A 13,593-nucleotide genomic window follows, 5' to 3' on the forward strand; every position below is an offset into this window, starting at 1 on the left:
CGCGCTTTTAGAATGTGTAAGGCCTGATTTGAAACACAAATTTGTAGAGTTCAGAAAAATGTGCCTTAGGCTGTGTCTTTCTGACGCTTGAAGGTTTTTACGTTTAGCTTCTGACCATTGGCGCCGACGCCGATATAATTACCGCTTGTTGGGACTTGGCTTTTGTTTACTTGGTAGATGTCGTGCACCCTGAGAGGAAGAAAAATAAGAAACCAAAACCTCCGTTCCCTGTGAAGTTAAGAAGTAGCAAGGGGCGCCCTTTAACAACCTTCACTCTCGCATTTTAGCGCAAAGGACCGCTCTCGGCAGATGTAAAAGCGAGCCTTGCACAGTCGGCAGAGTTGCGCTCCGGTCCGTGGGAGGGGCCCCAGGAAACCCCGCCCCTCAAGCCCAATCCCAGCTCTCCGCCAGCGGACAGGAAGCGGCGGCCGGCCTAGCAGACCGGGAACCGGCCCCCGTGCGCATGCGCGCGCCCCTGGGGCGCCTGGGGGAGGGGGAGGGGCGGGAGGAAGGGGTGCGGTTCTGCCTGCCCGTTGGGCGCCCGGGGGTCACGTGGCGAGGAAGGAGGCGGAGGTCCCGGGCTCGGGGGAGGGAGGTAGAGAAGAGGGAAGGAACGAGGGAAGGAAAGCGGGCAAGGGAGGAAGGAAACGAACGAGGGGGAGGGAGGTCCCTGTTTTGGAGGTGCTGGGAGCTTTGCCGGCCCCTGAAGTGGGGCGAGAGGGAGGTGCTTAGCCGTTTCTCCTGCCGGGGGAGGTCCCGGCTTCCCGTGGAGGCTCCGGACCAAGCCCCTTCAGCTTCTCCCTCCGGATCGATGTGCTGCTGTTAACCCGTGAAGAGGCGGCGGCAGCGGAAGATGGTGTTGCTGAGAGTGTTAATTCTCCTCTCTTGGGCGGCGGGGCTGGGAGGTGAGGCACGACCCCGAGCACCGGGGGCGCCGTGACCACGGCGGACCGCGCGGCGGCAGCGGCAGCCGGGCCGAGTGGAGCCCAGTCGCGCCGCGCGACAAGCGCATCAGTCAGCCCGGCCGGCCGGCGGCGCCACTCGGGCGCTCCGCGCTCCGCGCTCCCTATTGTCCCCCGCGCCCCGACCGCGTTCCCTTCCGTGGCGGGCAGAGGAGGCTCCGAGCCTCCGGCGAGGCCTTCCCCGCCCTCTGCCGGCCCGGCGGCAGGGGAGGCGGGGAGCGTCCGCCGGAGAAGCACAGTCGGGAGGTCTGGGTCTCCAGGCGAGAGCCGTGGAGCCCAGGCCGGTGGCACCGTCCCTCCAGCCGGCTCGCTGGGCGCCAAGGCAGGCAGTTGCCGTGGGGCCCGCGGTGTTTGCCAGCCTGGTCCCGCGCTCTTTTCACCCTTCCGCCCCTAGCTCCTGCCCGTTTGCAAATTCCGGAGTCCGCTGCGCCGCGGAGAACCGCCGCGCAGGCTCGTGGGAAGTTGGGATGTGTGCAGCCAGGCAGGGCTGTATTGTTCTTTACCGCCCGCGACGATCCATACCGACCCGGTTCTGCAGAAGGGCCGCTGGTAGAGGGGTAATAGTGGTGTCCTGCTTATCTGAGCCGGGCAGCTTCTGCTCTCCATAGTGCCCTGCCTCTGCCCGGTTGTTTGGAGAGAGGGAGCAAGAGGGTGTGTTTATGTTCAGTGAAAACATTCTGTTGCCCAGGGGAAAGGGTTTGGTGGGGAGAAAGATAAGCCGGTTCTAAATGTTGTTTGTTCTGTAGGCTGCGTTATTTTGGGTCTTTTAGAGGTATGGTCCCGGGGTGACCCAACTTGAAGAGTTTTTTTAAACTCAGGTGCTGAGTAGACATTTAGTGTAGTTAGTGGATTGTGAATACAGTGGCAACCCTCCACCCCAAAAATTGGAGTTAAAGTTTGCTAAAAGCATATAATTTCTTGATTACTCGGGTTTTGAAGATGATTTTTATTTCCAGTGTATTCCAGGACCAGCTGCATCATTTGGTTGTTGTGTAAAGTGCTTTATCTTAGGTTAACTTTTTGACTTACCCGTAGTATGCTTAAAGACCTCAAAGTGTGTTTAAAAGCTTTGGATTAAATTTTTTCCTGAATGCTTTGGATGCTTATAGACTAATTTGATAATTTAGAAAGTATCTGACTATTTCATGTCATGGATTGTTTCTTTTCCTTTTTGTCCCTTTGACTTATGACTGCACAACCACGCTTATTTTTGTCCTGTGTTCTATTTAGTCTGGATGATACTTCGTAGGTAGACTTCTACTTTCGACTTTGTAGTGTTCATTTGCTAGAGAAACATTTCAAGTTAGGAGCTTCTAGTAGACGTTTAGTTTAAACTGTTGTATGCTACAGACCCTCTATAAGATGCTTTTCTTTAACATTTGTATTTATGTTTTAAATATGGCTTCTGACAAATCACTTTTCTGTCCGTTTTCACTTTTTGTTAGACACTGATTTCTATGAGATAGTAAAAAGTAAGACAAACCATGTGAGGCAGTTTAAACTACTGAGAGTAGTAGTATATCTAATATCTTTTGTTTTTCAAGCGTGAAACAGTAAGAATAGAAACTAGTGTAGCCTTATGGTTGAAGAAAAAGTAAGTTTACTTTTTATTTTTATGGCCTAAGATAATCTTTGTGGGCTAAGACCCTTGTTAAACAAAAATTTTCTAAATTCAGAGCTCTGGAGTCATCTACAAAGTATAATTTTGTATTGAACATTGGTTAAAAGGCTACTTACTTTTTGATGTTTGTTTTAAGCAGAACTTTTTCAAAAAGAGTAAGAACTCTTTCATTTTAAAATTAGTGGTCAAGATTGTAGCTTTTGGGTACGTGGAGATACTTGTAATCTTATCTAATATATAATACTTTTATCTACGAATCAGAGCTATTTATGATCTGGTTTGTAAGAAGTTTATATGAGAATGATATGTAGAATAGAATACATTCATATTCTCATATGAGAGAATGAATATGTTTGTGTAGATTAGGAGACACTGTAGTGGATTTTTAGGTACTTAATCCTTTTTCAGTTGTTTCCCCCATCCAATTTGTCAGTCACTATATTGCATTAGTTTTTCTTGCACTTAATGTGAGGGTTGGGAAGCTGGAAAAGAGAAGTAGTGTGTTTGGAGTCATAAAACTTAAACTTTCCTAATGCTCTCCATTTCTAACACATGTTCCAGCCTATATTGTATTTGTAGGACGATACCATAACTTTTCTAGAGTTCAGTAAGTGTCTATATAGACATGTACTCAAATATATGTAAGTGCTTTTCCTTGTTATTTGTAACCATATTAGAAATGTACTGAAACTATTGTGATTAGGTATAGCCCAATGAATTTTTATGTATGTGTGAGTATTACTTTAAAAAAAAATATGTTGAGTTATTGTCTTTTCTTCCTTAAAACAAAACTAATTGGTGTGTTTTGAGAGGTCAAAAGATATTTTAACTGTAGCAGTAAATTCAGTTCCATAATGTTCAGTTTAATGAAATCATACTTTAAATGAACTTTAGATTATGACATGTTTTTTATGCTGAAAAATCTGGTATAAATGCTTTGTTCCATGCATTACATAGAAATAAGTTTTCTGGAAGTTTGGCTAAAAGTTTTAAAAATATCAAAGCTTAAGCTATTTCACTTATACCAGCAAGTCTGTGAAATTAATGAGACAGACTTTTTGTCTTTAGCTTTAAGGGACTCTGACTCTTCAGCTTTTTAACTTGAGATTGGTAATCCAGTTAGCTGTATCATTTTAAGAAGGCCCATTTCAAGCCATCCCCTACATTAACAGTATCTTCCTTGTGTATGTACAGGACCTCTGAGTAGCAGAGGTTGAGGGAAATGGGCATGACAAGCATCTCTCAGTTTTCTGATCTCCTTTTTATAACTTGTTTAAGGTCTTTCAGGGTGTTTATTATCTGGTATCTTTTAAGTTATACCTACAGACTTGCAGGGTGGAGAAGTCAGTATAAGGGACATTTCTATAATGTCGGCTCTGTGTCTGATACTATGTTAAAAGTTTCACTTTTCAACATTTATGAGAGAGTGGTGATATTTTGCATTTGAAGAAACAGGCTTGAAGAAATAATTTTTCTATCATCATCCACCTGCTAAGTGGTGAACTAGACATTCAGACCCAAACCAGTTTGATCTCAAAGGCTGAGCTTTTTATTCATTGCCCCCTCATACCTTTTTGAAAGCAGTTTTCATGTATTAGCCTAAAGGTGGCCTCTGGACTGAACCACCTTAGAGATGTGTTTTGTTTGATTTGCAGTGTCTTTGAATTTCAACTAGTAATCAGCATTAAAAAACTGGGAACTTTCTCGATGAGGTTTATGGATTTCTGGATTTTTAGGGATGACTTGAAAATCCAGTCACTGGTAGGCTGTATTCCCATCGTTTGAAGCAGAGTGGAAGAGCAGTAGCTGCCTTTTGTAGATCGGGCATGTGCAGTCAGCACTGTTCCCCTCACCCTGACTGGGCCTGCTTGGCCTGCTGCACTAATTTTTTGTTACCTGCCTCAGTCCTTGTAGGTATATGTTATTTGCGTCTCTGCCTCAGGTTTACCTTGCATGGATGACTCCAACCTTTAAAAAAAAAAAAGTTTTTTGGACTGTGATCACTTATCCAACTTCTAATATATTGTTTGTAATTCTTAATTTTTTCAAAAGTCCTAAAAATTTGTTAATAAAAACTGTGGCATATATAATACTTTTTATCCAGCATTAGGTTATTAGGTATTTTAAAAATCATTGTTTTTATAATAGTAACAATTTGAAAGTCCTAAAGAATGATGATTATATTTTTTTTGCATCTCTTCATCTCAGTCAGCAAATAAAAAACTACTTCTTTTTTAACTGGGATGAGACTCACACACAAAAAGTTGATTGAAGATCATATAAATAACTTTTTTTCTTTTAAGAATGGGTTATAGAGATATCACTTCACACTAGTCAGAATGACCATCATTAAAAAGTCCACAAACGATAAACGCTGGAGAGGGTGTGGAGAACAGGGAACCCTCCTACCCTGTTGGTGGGAATGTAGTTTGGTGTAGCCGTTATGAGCAAACAGTATGGAGATTCCTTAAAAAACTAAAAATGTACTTAGCATATGATCCAGCAGTCCCACTCCTGGGCAGATATCCAGAGGGAACTATCCCAATGTTCACAGCAGCACTATTTTCAATAACCAAGACATGGAAACAACCTAAATGTCCATCAACAGATGACTGGATAAAGAAGTTGTAGTATATTTATACAATGGAATACTACTCAGCCATAAAAAGAATAAAGTAATGCCATTTGCAGCAACATGGATGGGCCTAGAGATTGTCATTCTAAGTGAAGTAAGCCAGAAAGAGAAAAATACCATGTGATATCATTTACTTGTTGAATCTAAAAAAAAAAAAAGACAGAAGTGAACTTAATTACAAAACAGAGACAGACTCACAGACATAGAAAACAAACTTGTGGTTACTAGGTGGGAAGGAATAAACTGGAGTTCCAGATTTGAAAATACTGAATACTTAACATAGACTAGGTAAACAACAAGTCTACCGTACAGCACAGGGAACTATATTCAATATCTTGTGGTAGCCTATAATGGAAAAGAATATAAAAAGGAATGTATGTATGTATATGTATGACTGAGGTATTAATGCTGTACACTAGAAATTGACTCAATATTGTAAACTGACTATACTTCAATTTAAAAAGAGTGGATTATAAATATAAACTCTGCTTTTGAAATTAAGACAATGAAATGGAATAATAAATTCAACAATAAGCATTTTTCTAACATTGTTGGTAGACGACAGGTTTGGCAAAGAGAAGATTGCTGTGTGACAAGTCTCTGGGACCAGACTGTAAAATTTTGGCTGTTTTTGATGGAAGTTTTTCTAAGATGTGTTACATATTTACTGTGTCCCTAAAATGGACAGGGTTTAATATTTTCTTAAATGGTTGAGGTTTAGTATAAAAACAACTCATTGTTTGGGGCTCTCTTGTAGTTTCTGTTTTTAATTTTTCCAGAAACAATTGAAATGGACATTCTAAATTTACTCTAGATGATCGTGTTTCTTATTCTTGTATCTAGTTTTAATAGTATTTCCAACTTTTTGGTTAAATTTCCTGGTTTTCTTGCAGACCTTGAGGATATCACCTTCTCTTTAGTTGTTTCTAATATATTTTCTGTGGGGAAAGTAATCGTACTTGACATTTGCATGTAAAGTGGAATAAATAAGTTCTGAATCTTCTGTGGAGTAAAATATGTGAGCTTTAGTAAGTTTTTTGTCGTTGTTGTTTTGTTTTGTAATGTTTGTTTTGGCTTTGTAGAGTTTAGTGTTGAGATTGCCCTGTTACTTTCGGAACAATTGGGATGATGCAGTTGGGATGATGTATTAGTTAAAGTGAGGCTAAGTAGAATGGAGAGAAGAAACTGATGAGTAACCAGAAAGACACAGCAAATAAAATGCACATTCCTTAGGCTTCAGGTGGATCACTTCTGAAATTTGAATCATGAGTACTCTGGTTCTAAACTAATATACTAGGTTATTGATTTTAAACATACCCTAAAATGTCCGATTATAATATTCTCTCCAGAAATGTAAATTATCAGTGAAGAAAAAATACTTTATGTATTTAAAGGTAAGAAGTAGATGACAAAGGCTCCTGATACTGTGTTTTATTGTTAGTTTGTAGTAAGTAGCTGTTGTATATTACATTACAGTTTTGGTGACTTGATGATTCATATGAAGTTAAATTTATTGTCCGTCTTTGAATTGTATTACATTCTAATGGTCAGGAAGATTTTGCCAAAGTTGGAGGTATATTTTTAGGGTGGCCTAGCTTCAAATGAAGTCTGTATGGAGTATCAAAAATGGAGTTTGTGTAGAGAGATTTGGGGGCAGGGCAAGGGCAGTCTATAACTGCTGTAACTGCTAACACAAAGTTTGAATGAGAGGCCTACGTGGCCACTAGTTGCAGGAAACAAGTCGCAGATATGAAAGGTTGTGAGCAGATAAAAACACATGGTACCTTCAAATCTGAGCTCCAAATCACAGGGCATACACTCCAGATTGCAGGACTTGATTTGTATTTTGTCTGTTTCACATAGGCAACTCTATGTGACATGCTTGGGTGAAGAGCCCCAGGTTTGTTTGTTTGTTTGTTTGTTTGTTTGTTTTTTAAAGAAGGAATTGATTTATTTAATGATTGTTACTGATTCTTCAAGCAACTCTGAAGTCTACTTGTTCTGAATAAAAATCCAGCATTGTTAGTCCTAACTTAGTTTAGCTATCAATTTTTGTACTAGGGAAAGGAAGCAATGCTAAGGATGAATGGAAAATATGGAGCAGTCCTACCAGTTAGATTCCTATGAGGGTAGTAACATTGCTGTCTAGTAGTGTGAAGGCCTCAGCTTAGTGCTAGCGGGGACAGTCCTGTCCTAGCTGGGCTGCGGGAAACAGCAGTACTGAGAACAGTTCTCAGGGAATGGAGATTCCTTTTGATACTGGGAGAATTCATCCTGAAGCTACTACAATTCCAGCTAAACAATGTGAGAACATGTACAGTGAGAGCATTGCTGTTTAGTCACCAGAGTTTATTGTATGTCTGTGATTCTAGGAGTCATGATGCCACAGCCTGGAGTGGGAAGAGAAGTAAAAAACACAGTTTGTCAGAGTAGACAGAAATGCCAAGATATAAAAATAGAGTTCTAAATATGTATTGTGGTTGCAGTTGAAATGAGAATTTATTAAGCTGGAAGGACATCAGCCAGTTGGGGAGAGCTTTTTGAGGTAGAAGGGAATGGCATACAGTCTAGTAAGGTGCGTGTAGGTTTACTTGCCTGGAATGGAGAATCCAAGGCAGGAAATAAGGAGAGATGCTAACAGGACGATGATAACTGACACTCTGATTATTCACATAATAGGCCATGATAACCATGAGGTAGAGTATTTGGAATTTTGGTTGGTTGAGCAGTTGGGATATGATACAGTAGGAAATGAATTAGCTGCTTGATGAACTGGGTGATTGAGTCCTGGACTAGGGTAGTGATTGTAAAAATAAATAAGGGTAGAACAAGACATTACGTGGAAGAAAAACTGGTGAAACTTGGCAAATGTTTAATGTGAAAGTATCAAAATTTCTTGAGGGCTCACTCTCTGGGTTGAATTTGGACCTTAGAGGCTGTTGTATTGGAAAGAGTTTGATTTTATAGAACTTTGAGGACCTCAGTCTTTGAAGTTGAAAATGTCTAAAATTCTGAATCTAGATAGGAGGTTATAGGTTAGCATGTGTGTCAAAGTCAGATTTTATCCTCCTTGCAAGCTAGAACTTTTGTTTGGGGTTGGTTAAAGCTTTGCACAGTCCTTCAGTAATCTGTGGCTAGTCATTTGGGAAGCTTTGCTCCAGATAGTTGGGATGTAGAAGTTTGGTGAATTTGGAGCAGAGGGAAGAAATTAGATGTAAAGATACATTATCAACTATATTTTTCCTTTACAAGTATATATTTACTCTCTTTAAGTTGGAATTAGAATCTTCAGTTCAAGAATATGCTTGATACCATTGATTCATATGTGAATTGTAAAATTCCTATTTCAGAGACTAGTTGGGGGAAACTGTGATCTCTGCATTTGAGGCAAATGTACATGTATGATTTGTGGAGCAGAATTACCTTTCCATTTATCTCTTCTTGCATCGATGATGGCAAAGGATTCACACATACACATCTTTGAACTTTGAACTTTGGATTTAGTTTTCAAAAGAATACAGATAGAATCTTATAATTAGGAATTGAGTGGGATAGTAATATACTACTTCTTTTTCTAAGAAGTAGGCTAAGTTTGTAAAAATGCTGAAGAGACTGTAAAGTGCTTTGCAAATACTGTTAAAATTATATTGTTTCCAGACCTAGTTTCTTTTGGAATCTGTTAGTTACAAAATATGGATAAATAAACATATTTTTAGAAGTTGAAACACTGGAACATCATAACCAAACATCATCTAATAGAATTTAAAAATTCTTAATTCCTTCTCAAATACAGTTTTATCACTTTTTAATATTCATCATTCAGTCTTTTAGAATGCCTGTTGTTATGAGTTTACATCATAGTACTTATGCAGTTTTGTATCATTTAAAAAATTAACCTGTATTAAAAATTTATATGCAAAGCAGACCCTGAAGTATCTGTAAGTAGCCTGGAGATAGTTTTGGTTGTCACAGCTGGAGGGATGCTTACTAGCATCTGGTGGGTAGAGGCCAGAGATGCTGTTAAACATCTTACAATGCTTAGGACAGCCCCACAGCAACAAAGAACTGTCTGCCCAAAATTGTGTCGTGTTGAGGTTGAGAATCCCCGCCCTAGCAGAGATTTGTCTGTTGTAGTTGTCTTCTTTGTCTTTTTTGTTGTTGTTGTTATTTCCCACAGCTTGCTGTCTTAATTGATTATTCAAGTTGCATAAGCTTCCCATATTCTTATCCTGTTGAAGCCTTCCTCTTCCAGTGCTTTATGCACTGCAGTTATAAAAAATTTAATTTCCACGGCTGCCCGTTCTTCTTTTCATCTTTGAGTTTGTGTTTGGGAAGAATATCCGATTCTGTTAATTTATAAAAGCGATTGAATGATGGCCCATGAGGATATCTCAAAACCAGACCAAACCAGTTGCTTATTAACCCAGGAGAGTCCTGGATTAGAAGGAATTTAGTTTCTGTGGGGAAAGATACTTTAAGGCACTTAACCAGCAACTTACTCTGCAAGTCTGTCTTCAGAATTAGTTCTACTCAGCTTCAACTTTTCACAATTTATTTTCTTCAAAATTTTCATTCAGAAGTCCTCAGACTTCATATCTTTCTCATAACTCCATCCCTCTCTCCCCTTATTGTCATCTGTAACACCTTTGGCAGAATTGTTTTATTTACACATCTGGATTTCCTGGAGAGAGGCAGAGGCAGATGGTTTGAGGTGTAATATGGGAGAAGGGTTTAGGATATACTGCAGGATGTGGGATAGATAAATATCAACATTGGGGTAGTGACTAGAGCCATTTTGTGTGTGTGTGTGTGTGTGTGTGTGTGTTAGATGGGTTGAAAGTTACAGTCCTTTATGTGGGTCACTCCTGTCTGTACTTGTGTCTGTACTTTCTTCAAATGGTGTAAAGGTGTTTCACATCAGCATGGAAGTCTAAACTATGGACATATTTCCACTTTTGGATTTTTAAGTTATATTTTGTAAGTGGTTGAAATTTAATATATTCAGTATTAAATTGATGTTTTATGTCTTTTGTGATTGATTTAGTTTATAATTTATAGTTTATTATTTCACTTTGAGCCAGCTAGCTTTATTATTTTTAAATATTTTTTAAGCAACTTTTTTTTTAAACTTTGTTTTTAATTTTATTTATTTTTTATTGGGGAGGTAATTAGGTTTACTCATTTATTTATTTTTAGAAGAGGTACTGGGGATTGAACCCAGGACCTCATGCATGCTAAGCATGTGCTCTACCACTTGAGCTATACCCTCCCTGCTATTACTTTTAATTCTTAGAGACTAGCTTGTCTGAAAAAGTGGGTGTGTTGGAATATGCATATAATTGTAGACACCCTCCTATCTAGAACTTTCTTTTGTAGCTCTTAGGTGTAGATATTTGTAGAAAATAATTTGACTAGTTTCTAGTGAAGAAATAGATAATGTAGCTAGGTTTGAAGTCACATTGTAGAAGTTGCTTTTCCAAGACTGCAGTAAAGGCACTTAAGTATATTGCTGAAATGTAAGACAAGATTGTTCATCGAAATCTACCTTTGTCATACAAGAGAACAGCTTTGTTCGTGGTATTTAGTGCTTTAAGATCAGAGTGAATACATAAATGTAAGAAGCATTGGTCAACACAGTATGATGCCTAAGACATGGTTGATGACTCAAGTTCCTTAGGAAGGAAATACACATTTATGTTGGGGAAAATGCTCTTGCTATCTGATTTTAAAATTATACAAGTGAAAAGGCTGTACGAAACACCTTGATTACAAGTAATTTTTCTGAGAAATGGGGAATGTGCCAGCCTTAGCTTATTCTTACACATTCTCTCATTTATTGTAATTGAGTTTTTCTGTCAATAGGGAGATCTGTAATGTCAAAAGATTTTTGCAGATTTTCTTCCTCTATTCATAAGATTGTATGATCAACTTTCTTTCATATGAATAGGAAAAAAAATTAAATTTGTTTCTTATACAATATTGCTATCCCACAAAAAGATGATACTGACCCACCATCAGTAAGATGTACTCATTGTCTTTTCTCCTCTGATGTTAATGAAATTTTCATTGTATGTTTTTTGCCCTGTTATATTTAATTTAGATTGGAACAGAAGATTGTAGGCTTTAGATTTAGGAGTTAGGAAGGAAGCTTTTGTTTGCAAGCATTCTTGGGAAGTAAGATGCTATCTACCCATGGCATATAGAAAATAATCATAATGGCTAGCATTTAGGGCATACTCATTATATTCCAGGTTTCCAGATTGATTAACCTGGGTTAGGGCATTTGGTGTAATAACGCCAATTTCACAATATCTCTGTAGGGTTCTGTTACTCTCATTTTATAAATGAGGGAATAGGATCAGGGAGGGTAACGTATTCAAGGTCAGAAAAGTCCTTTAGCTATTAATTGGGGGAGCCATGATTTGAATGTATTCAGTCTGGTTCTAGAATTCATGCTCTTAAAAACTTAACTGCCTCTAAGAAACATATGCTTTAAAAAGTATAACGAGGTTGTTAGATTCTGCCTCTGTACGAAGCTTGGATCCTTTTACAATCAGAGCATAATTTAGGCTCTTTGTACTTACAGTATTTGACCCATTTGACTTTTGGTCAGTCAAGTTCTTTGCAAGGATTTTTGTTTTGTTTTTGTTTTTGGTGTTAGGAAGTGCTTACAACTAAGAGAGGAGGAGCAGCTTACAGAAACATTTTATGCACAATGCCATTTCAGTTTTGTCTTAGATAAATTTATACATTCATTTTTTTAAAAGCTGAGGACGGGTAATAAATCTCTGGATGGTGAGATATAGGTTATATCTTTTACAAAAGTATTTATTAGAAAAGTAATCGCTTATGTAATTGTGTAATCAAGTAATCACAAAAGACATCGGGGAAAAAAACCCCATTTTTTAATGGCAGATTACCTTTAGTAAATACCAGTATCCTGGTGTCTTTGGAAAAAGTTACAGGAAATAAAATGCTTTCCTCAAATTATAAAATAGAAGAGACTTCCTCCTGAGCTCTCCAGTGGCAAGGAGACCAAGTTCTATTTTTTTCTGTTTAGAGTCTGCTGGCCATTTTTCTATTATTCTTGTATGTACGTATGTAGGTGACTTTTGGTGTTGCTTTACTTTTCCCCCCAGTTTTTCTTTTTAACTGTGAAAATAACTTACCTGTTTTCTCCGTCTTATAGGTACTATCTAATTATTTTTCTACAGTTTTACACATAGGCATTTGCTTGATATACTATGTTTGTTTTTTCCTAATTTTTTATCTTGAAAACTTTTATATTTTCTAAAAGGTTGGTAGTGTATATAGTCCAGTGAATATCTGTATACTTTTCACCTAAGTTTACTAATGGTTATTGTTTGCCACACTTGTTTTATCTCTCTTAATATATATTCTTTTTTTGTTCTGAGCTCCTAAAGTAAGTTCATACCCTTAAATACTTCAGTTTGCATCTTACTAGGTTAAGGACATTGTCCTTACATAACCAAGAAGATTATTTTTTCTTTTTAAGTGTGGGGATGTTCAAATTTCCCACGGAGCTTGTAGGTACTAGGCACCATGTGAATTTATTTTGTGCTTTGTAAAGGTCAGATTCCTGGCAACTACAACTAAGGACTGGAAAGTAAAACGCTGTTGGTATGCTTTTCATGTATAGATAAAGTAATAGTAAAGAAAGAGACATTGACAGGGCAACCACACTGCAGGATGGAGCATTTTATATAAGAACTATGGCATAATAATATAATAGCCTAGAGGTTATCACATCATTATGACCTCTTAGGATAAAGATGTTAATAAGGATGAGCCTGGCTGAAGAAGATGCTAAAGTAGAGGAAAAGAAAAACAAACAAACAAGTAAAACCCAGTACTGTTTCAAGTGGAAAGATATTTGGTAAACTTCAGTTATCTAGAATTTTCCTCAGTGGAACCTGTCATTTTCCTTTGATGTCAGATTACTACCATCTTACTGTACTCTAGGTTAAATGTATTTTGTTTTCATCATTGTCAGGAAACAGATCTGTTTTCTCCATTGTTAAGGTCTTTACATGATGAGAACATCTTCAGTGAGTATTTATATTCCTTATTAGAAGGGAGAAAAGGAATTAAAGGTTGCCATCCTTTGAGTCCTTCCTGGTATCTTCCCTGTGATTCATTTTGCCCTGCTTGGATAATATATCAGAGTGATAAAAGAAGTTCCAGGTCTGTATTCAGGGACTACAATACAATATTTGTTTTTTTTTCGTTGTTCACTGTTTTATTTTATTTACTCTTGATTCGTAGGCTTTTTTTTAAATGCCCTGTTAATTAAAAATATTACTTAGGTTGAATGGGTTAGAATTTTCTCTATAAAAACTTCATTGCTTTTTTTC

The 13,593-nt window shown here is 38.3% G+C and overlaps 1 protein-coding gene across 1 annotated transcript in view; it reads left to right on the plus strand.

Annotated features, from left to right (window-relative positions):
• Nucleotides 1–581: 581 nt before the first annotated feature.
• The window catches only part of ADAM10 (ADAM metallopeptidase domain 10), a 108,199-nt gene continuing 95,187 nt past the window's right edge, over nucleotides 582–13,593 (plus strand). Inside the window, exon 1 of the mRNA XM_010979947.3 lies at nucleotides 582–905. Within this exon, the coding sequence (XP_010978249.1) occupies nucleotides 854–905 (52 nt within the window). The 5' untranslated portion in view covers nucleotides 582–853. The remainder of the gene's footprint in view (nucleotides 906–13,593) is intronic.

This window comes from Camelus dromedarius, chromosome 5 (assembly GCF_036321535.1).
Source record: "Camelus dromedarius isolate mCamDro1 chromosome 5, mCamDro1.pat, whole genome shotgun sequence".
In the NCBI taxonomy this organism is placed as follows: Eukaryota; Metazoa; Chordata; class Mammalia; order Artiodactyla; family Camelidae; genus Camelus; species Camelus dromedarius.